Source organism: Rhagoletis pomonella, unplaced genomic scaffold, assembly GCF_013731165.1.
Source record: "Rhagoletis pomonella isolate Grant_MI unplaced genomic scaffold, Rhpom_1.0 Rhpom_scaffold_00002, whole genome shotgun sequence".
NCBI lineage: Eukaryota > Metazoa > Arthropoda > Insecta > Diptera > Tephritidae > Rhagoletis > Rhagoletis pomonella.
In genome coordinates this window covers 61,678,698-61,687,419 of record NW_023458556.1, presented here as the reverse complement: position 1 = coordinate 61,687,419, position 8,722 = coordinate 61,678,698, and the positions used below count along the sequence as shown (strand labels likewise).

Sequence of the window (8,722 nt, the reverse complement as noted above, 5' to 3'; positions counted from 1 at the left end):
CTTCAAACTTGGATGAACATGTTTTCTTTTAAGGGATGTGTGACGTTTTTTGAAATGCAGTATGTCGGAACAAATAGAGTGGACAAAAATTTCAAATATGATTGCATTTACTTGAAATTTGTTAGCCGGGGCTTCTTGGGGTTGCTAATTACGAATATATTTGATGACTACCTATACAATTATTACCCTTTTCCTTTATTACTGCTTGAATAATTAACGTCATTTCCTGCAAAAAAAAATTATTTTCGGTTTTTATTTCTCTTTATAAATTGTTTAGAATTGTATACATATTGTTACCTTGTTGCCTTGATCGCACAATGATCATTTCGTTGACATGCAATTTCGGCATTTTTATAAGCAAATAACCGGTTATTTGCGAACGTTGTACGCTAGCTTCGGTTGTTTTAATCTCGTCCGAAAAGGACATTTGGAAAAGTTTCCCTTTCACAGAAACTCGCACATAATTCGGCTCGATGTCCACTTTGATTTGTGATGTATCCAAGTGTCTGCAATACAAAAGTACCGGTTACTTCGATGTTACAAGCGTTCATCGTTGGGAATTCGATACGCACTTCGGAATGGGTTAACTATTGGTTTCTTTCTACCAGGATGTAATTAAAATTGGTGATTACAAATTTTTACTTAATGACATGGACGGATTCTTGAGAATTAATGTAGTAAATAGTCTGCAGCTACAAGCTCTAGGATATTTAAAAACTTCCGATTTGAAACTGAGTTCGAATGATGTCACAGTGAATCTGTGCACTTGTTACACAGTGCAACAGCATTTTCGGAGCGGAATGATTTCAACTCAGGATGAGAGACCTAGACCATATAAAATATAAAAAAGCTTCAAATCTTTTTGCTTAATTTTATATGGCCATTAAGTTTGAAATTTTTTGCCTGGGTGTTTTTAGAATTAGTGGAAAAAAGTGTTAAAATTCATCACGGAGCGCAATTTTGTAGTTTGGATATACATATATGTATATAGTAGTAAACTTTTACGAGAAATATTTTCGTAAACCATTTAAACCCATTAGATCTCTAATGATATGATCGTATTTTGGAAAGTCTGAATAAAATGGCATTAGGTGTATTCTCAGACAAAAACTTTATAGCACCTTATCAAAAGTATAAACTTGTCTACAATTCTTTTTTTAAGTAACTAAACACCGCTGTGGTATAGTGGTTAGCAGTGCGCGTTACCACTCCGCAGGGCCTATGTTCAAAAAGCATTAGAAAAAATTTGCGTCCATATGCCCTTTCAAATACGCTACTTGCAAGCAGAGATTCAATGAACCGGGCGAGCGCTATCATCAAGTTGAGGGGCGACTGCTATTAGAAACAAACTTTTCTTTTTCTTTCGATATTGATTTGAACCTAGGCTCCTCGGAATGGTGGGTTGCAGTGCTTCCTAGTCGCTGCCCAGGATACAATTAGCGCATTTTTGCGTTATTTTGATGCACATCTCGCGCGGAATATTTTGTCAATACACATTCTATGTTGCTAAGTCGAACCATTTCGATTCTCTCATGAATCTACCAATTTGGCTATGATAGGTGCGTTCGTTGTGCTACCAGATGTTTTCCGAATGTTTTGTGTCTAATATTCGAATGACCTGGACATTCAAAAAGGAAATGCTGGACACTTTCATCGCTATCGTCTAGTTGACAGCTGCGGGAAATCGTATTATGGGGTAGACATATTTTTTCGCCTGTTTGCCTATGTTGAACAAATTCTGAATAACTCTAGCTTTCATCTGTTCAGCAAGTCCAAGGTCATCGTCCTGTTGTAGTCAGGCCATATCTAGTTTTCTCGATTTCTTACAAGTCTTTATATCTGACCACCTTCGTGTAGCCAGTTCAAGGAAATACATAATAATATCTCTTTGGACTATCCCAAGGGGCAACCCAGTGCCACCGCTTGAGATTCAACTACACCGGCTCATGCCTTCACCAGCTAATTCGCCTTCTCATTGTCTTCTATGTTCCTATGTCAGGGAACGCAGACAAGAGAGATGGTAGTTGACTGAGACACTGAGCTCAGTATCACTTTGCAGTCCCTTACTAGCTTGGATTTGGTAACCGCCGACAGAACTTCCACTTGGAAGATGCTTGTATCATTTACCAACCGTAGAGACAGAGCCACACCGAGTTTCTCGGAGTAGACTCCCGCATTAGCCTTCCGTATAACCCTCGGTGCCGTATGGGTAATCCTGTGGGAAGTAAATAGATGGTCCTTCACTATCTTTGCGAGTGCCCAGCATTGTCTCAAATAAGGCAGATCACACTCGGGAGTTTTTCTATCCAAAATCTTTGGGAAATTTCCAAATTTACCATTACTAATCTAAATAGATTCATCGGAAATCCTAATGGTTTGACGAACCCAACGAATCATGAAAGCAGATAGAATCAGGGGTCCCAGAGAAAGCGTATCAAAATGGTGCTTTCAGCACTAATTGGGTCCTGAGAATGTACCCAGGCGACGCTTCTACCAACCAACCAACCAGACTCCCGCTCCTACACCGTAATCCATCTTGGATCCGTCCCTTCTGATGGGAATAACACTTGCATGTTACAGCTGAAGTCGAAGTTGCCTACCATATAGTCTGTCGTCCTACTTAATGGCATTTGATTTATGATCAACTCATATCCGAAGTATCAAATCCCCCAAAGGCCTGACTCTCTGAGTCTGACCGCCGATTTCATAGCCCCTTTTTCCAGGTGGAGATCAGTAGGGATTAAATTAAGGATATCATTCAGCGCTTCTTCCGGGCAGGATCTTAGTGCACCTGTTACGCTACCTGTGCTTGCTGCCCTTTGTATGCTTCTTAGTTTGCTGGAAGCTCGGCCAAACACGTAGAAAATGTTTAAGCGCCAAACATTAATTTATTTAAATCAAATATGATACATATGCTGTTCATCCCCAAATAACCTATGTGGGAGATAATTTTAAAACTATTTAGAAACTAGAAAAATCCTTGAAAACTTCGAAAAACTCAAAACTTTTTTATATGAAATGAAAAAAAACCGGATTTCGATATTCGAAAAATGAAGATTTCAAAAAACCGCCTATAAATATACAAAAAATCGGTGGAACCCTAATGTCTATGTCTTTTATCCTGAGTTGGAATAATTCCGCCCAGACATTGTTCCGCCCTGATATTGTTGAAGTATTATTAGAAGATTGAAAGGAAATGTCCATTAACTTAGGCTTTTAGGCATTTGAGAGGCCATAGCCGTGCGTGAATTTAATGGGGAGAATGTGTGGCTTAACTAATTGTTGCGCTCGCACCACCCTGCCTACCATCATCTACTCTGAGCGAGACTAAACAGAATTAACCAAGTACACTTAAATGTTGGCTGGCGACCAACTTTGTTGAAAGCGATTATGTAGTTGAAAGGCCGTTCAACCAAAAGTTGGATGCAAATTTTAACAATGCAAACGCCTTTTTATGGCGAATATTTTTATATTTTTTTTTATATTTTGATCTTTAGCCATTCAACTTTTTTTTCGTGTAACCCTGCGCTGAGTTGAACGCAAATGTTGAACAATGCAAACACTGCTTAATCAGTGCAAGCACACTTACTTGTATATACCTAGCTGCAACATGTATTCATTGTACTCGTCGCTCAAATGGAATGGTAATTTCGCTTGATTCAAATTATACGGTCGTCCGCATGGTGCAAATAGTGCTGGCGTTCTATGCATTTTCTTATCATGCTGCTCGGTGTTCCTCTTCTCCCTGCCGAGCTTGTGATACTTTGCTATATCCGTGCGTGTCTCGGGACAATGCTCACTTTTAGCATCCCAGAACATCTTGATGCGACTATCTTCATCATCGACTTCCGCCATTTCAGCTTCCAGTTCTGTCTTTTTATGTGCCACTCGCAGCTTTTGCTCATCTCGCTCAATGAAATAGTTTGCTTGTTTTTGTACAATAACAGCACGATGGCTACTCAATGTCTTTTGCGCCTGTAACTTTTGTGACATTTTGATTTCTTCACAATCCAGGCTATTCAGCTGTGGCAGCGTACCCGTTACATAATCTCTGTAGTGCGGGTAATCACAGCAGGGATTTCCAATGAGTATTAATTCGCGTAGATTATAATTTCCTTTCAAGCATTCGATGGAAGTTAATTCGCCAATGAAATTTAAAGTTAAGTCTAATTTGGTTAGCGACTCGAGCTGCTCCAGATTTTCCACACGCTCGATATTATTAATGGCCAAGTTCAAATATTCCAATTTTTTCAATTTGTGCAAATTCTCTATTTTGGAAATGAGATTTGATTGTAGCAACAAAATTTTCAAATCCCGACACCAGTTTTGCAGATGTTCGATTCGTTCAATGTCCTCTTGATGCAAGGAGAGTTCTTCCAATGTACTGATGAGACACTCATTATGCTCGGATTTCTTGCGCACCAATGCCTCAGTAACTGTTCATTTTAAAACGCATAAAGTGTTTAGTGCGATTGAATAGGGTATTTTTTTTACACTTACTCTTTACCATGGCTTGAAGATCTTCATGAATTGCGATGTATATTTATGAAAAATATTTATTGTTTAATAAAAGATGCACTTCAAAGAAAAAACTTCAAAGAAACGTACATATGTATGTGTTTCCGTGGCAACCAAACAAATTATTTATTCATTTTGTTGAGTCTCCAAAAAGGGGATGTTCACACGGAATGAAAATTACAGCGGTAAGTTGAACCACCCAAATAAGAAATATACATATGCAATTTGTTAGTGTATGCAGTTACTAAAACATCCCTCGAAGAAATCAAATACAAGCTAATTAGATACCTGGTAACATTATATAAGTACATACATATTACTTCGCAACTCGAGTCTTTCCTCTCAGCTCTCAGAGAGATGTGCATTACAGCCAAGATTCCTTTAGAATTCGCTAGCCCGTAAACACAACTGTTTTGTCGAAGAATGCTGCCCAAAGAGCCGCGCCACGATCATGAACAACAAAAGCTGACAGAGCCTTCTTAGAATGAGATAAAGATGCAAAGCGCGTGTGCCTCGTAGTTAACGGGGCATGTCGAAGTATCAGTGCATCAGACATTGGCAAAGGGTGCTGTTTTTGTGACTTTAAGCCTACTCACGTTAAAAACGGAGGATGAACGAACACCACCGCAAAGCGTGCTGTCTTGCAAATACAGCCACCACAAGTGAACGATGCTTATAACAGCTCATACTCATGAACGAAAGACACAAGATCACGCCTTAAGGAAAGAAAGAAAAAAGTTATTTTCTAGCTGTTGAAATCTCGACGCCATCTTTGTTGTAAGAAGTAAACAACGAAGAGAACAAAAAAACGCGTAATTGTTGAACGCATGAATAATCATTTTTATTATGCAAATTCTCCTATAAATCATGTCGTTGTGTTAAATTATTCTTTACCTTATGTGTGCACACGTTGTCACAAGCGAAAATTAAGAAAATTGCAGTAAAAAGCCACCACCAAATTGTAAACAACGAACAAATGTAAACAAACGGCGTATGTCAAAATCGCCCTACTTTTTTCATAAGTGCGATTATAACGGGCCACTCTTCTGCTGTCGTGATCTTGTCTTTTTGGTTCATGGCTCATACTGATATTGACTTCGGCAAATCTGTACTCCGAATGATCGTGCACGAAACCAGCAACCGCCGTATTTGATCGACAGCCATAAGCACGATACTGCATTTGGACGGTTGCCGAAAGCATGACAGCTTATGTGAAAGACTGGCGAAGGCAAGATGCCGCAGTTAGCTAACTTGATTTGTTGCAGAAGTCAAACCGCCGCCTTTGGTTTGTTGCTGAAGGCGCGTTTGACGTGTTGCCGAAGTGATGATACTGTAGTTCAAAAACATTCAAAGCCACTTGCATGTTTGAAATGAAGCATTGATATGTACATACATACATACTTACGTACGTATGCATATTCACAACTAGCCTACATACATGTATGCACACGTATGCACATTCCTCACAACTAGCCAGCAGTGAGCAATGCAATTGAATGGTAGACGCGCTATAAATACATACATACATGCATACGAGACGATAAATTACCCTTTACCACATTCGTCGTCATTTCAGCAACAAGTCAGATGATTTTCAGCAACAAGTCAGATGATTTTCAGCAACAAGTCAGATGATTTTCAGCAACAAGTCAAACGACTTCTGCAACAAATGATGACTCTCATGTTTTCGGAGCCGTTCAACTGCCACGTTTGCTGGTTTCGTGCACGATCATTCAGAGTACAGATTTGCCGAAGTCAATAGGTTTGTTCGTCGAAAATCCAGCAAGAATTATCCAACACTCAAAATATCAGAGAGTAAGAAAAAATTCTCTCAAATTCTCTCTCATGTTGAGAAACTTGCAAATTTCTGCACGAACGCAAATTTGCAGGAATTTGCAAGTTTCGCTGCCAGCTGGCGTCCACGGTTGCATTTCAAACATAAAAAATTTTTATAGAATTTTTAAAATTCTTTCGGATGGCCAAAAACAGGATATACATGTATATTTCTTGTTGTTCTGACTTTCTTTAACATTCATTTCAATTTCTTCATCGTACTAGCTGTCGGGTTTCTTAAATCGACTCTGGTTGCAATTGCATTCCGATTGCGAATACCATTTTTTTCAGCCGAATTAAGTTCAAATCATTGGAATTAACTAAATTAATTATATCAACAATTATTTACTTCCTTTTTTCATAAAAAAATCGCTCGTGTTTATAAATTTTTAAATTTAACGAACTAATTTATTCAAATTATTGTAGACAAAAATGCAACCATGCGCCACAACCACATGTTTTCCGTGTTTGCAAATTCTTGCTGGCAAAATTTTTTCCAGCAAGAATTTGCAACTTCTCTCCAAGAGAACTGTCACTTTGCTCTCACAATTTTTGAGTGTTGGATAATTTTTTGGTCTGCACGAACGCGATTTGGGCAAAAATCGTGATAATTCGTACAAATTCGTACAAATTTTTTGCTCGACGAACAAACCTTATATCAGTATGAGCAGTTATAAGCATCGTTCACTTGTGGTGGCTGTATTTGCAAGACAGCACGCAATGCGCTCGTGTTCAGTCATCCTCTAATTTCGTTTCGGTATCGATACTACTAAGCCAACGCCGCTGCTCAGTCATACAAAGCAGCGGTATTGAATGAGTATGAACAGTTGACGATCAACCAATGCCATTCCCTGCAGTGCATGTGCACCTAGGCATCTAATTCAATGCTGGCAGTTATAACTTTGAAAGGGTGGAGGAGTTCGTCACATACAACCGGCATTAGGTTAGAGTAAGCTTCACCACGCATAGCACGGAGGTATGCGTAGGCTGGAAAAGCGGAAAAGCCCGTTGGGATCCCACTGAACGAAGCCAATCGTTTCCGTCTCTCAATAAATAAACCCACTGGTGCGTTTTATATAAAAAAAAGAAAATTTTAGAGTATTTTCTGAGCTCAGGGTCGGCTAAGCAATCTAAAAAGTACTTGTTGAAGAATTGTTAGCGCATATTGGCTAGGTTAGGATAGTGGCAGAGATAGTGTTCGATGCTCTCGTTTCTGCAGCTGCGACAAAAATCGTTGGTTCAATATCCTAAATGTCTTTCCATTTGTGGTCATCCGGGAGAGTCCGGTGATTACTAACCTAAGAGAAGAGCATTCAAACCGAGTGAGAGCTATGGATAGCTTTACATCAAGTATTAGGCAAATTTGTCTGATAGTATGGCAGGTGGTTTTCAAGGAGTTGTCAGGAATGTATCTGTGCCCAGATAGGTTGAGAGTCCTTCTGCATTCTACTGATACTTTGGACTTTGCTACGTTAGATGTTAGAGATTGAATGGCAGCTTGGCTGTCCGATTATATAGTGAGAGGCCGTTCAGAAGGGATCTGGGTTTAGATCTATGACACCTTCTCATTCGTTCCTCTTTGTTATCTAAAGAGTTGCAATAACCTTTACGTGTTCGTATCTGTTGTCTCTCCTGGCAGCACTACAGCCGGCCAGAAATTTGCCGTGGAAGATTTAACATTAATTCCAGAGATTAAGTGGGTGTAGTGTATAGTGCTGACGTGACAAACATGGCAGCCGTTCTCTATACCCACACTTGGACAAAGTCTTGCACCATAGCGTGTTTTGGATGATTTTTCAGCAGAAAGTCTCATATTTTCGACTACATCTCACAAATTTTGTTGAAATATGAACAGGTTCCTTACGCATAATGCATTCTAACGGACCAGCACAATTTTTGAAATACAACTCCAAACTATTATTGACCGACCACTGTGATTCACAGTTTGCCTTGCATGATGCGCTTGGGCTTAATTTGGGTCTTTGATCCAATACCAATGCCGGGTCATCTGATTGAAAGCGATTAATTAAGTCTTGTCAGACCAAATAACCTTCAATTGTATCTTAAAAATGTGTTTTTTATTGCATATCTCTTTAGGCAACGGTTCGGGTTTCGTGCGATACAGCAAAATGCTGCCACACTCGCACATGTATTTTGATCAAATTTGCTTTTTTCTTCTTTTATGATGCCTTTGCGCTCAATCTGGCAATTCTTCGCCTCGCTGTCTACTGATTTGCATTAAAGTTTAATACCTTAATCGCTTCTGTAATAGTGGCTGCATCGCTACTTGCTACTAAGTTCACAACATATCGGACCGTAATATTTTTTGACGGACTTCCTTTGTCCTTGGGGACACTTTAGGTTTTTTTTT

At 39.2% G+C, this 8,722-nt stretch overlaps 1 protein-coding gene across 1 annotated transcript in view; it reads right to left on the bottom strand.

The window, feature by feature from the left end:
• LOC118733914 (protein tilB) overlaps positions 1–4,590 on the bottom strand; it is a gene marked incomplete at its 3' end in the record, with an annotated part of 32,903 nt that extends 28,313 nt beyond the window's left edge. Inside the window, 4 exon segments of the mRNA XM_036463545.1 lie at positions 187–226; positions 298–506; positions 3,590–4,436; positions 4,501–4,590. Coding sequence (XP_036319438.1) covers positions 187–226; positions 298–506; positions 3,590–4,436; positions 4,501–4,510 — 1,106 coding nt within the window. The 5' untranslated portion in view covers positions 4,511–4,590.
• Between the last annotated feature and the right edge of the window lie 4,132 nt (positions 4,591–8,722).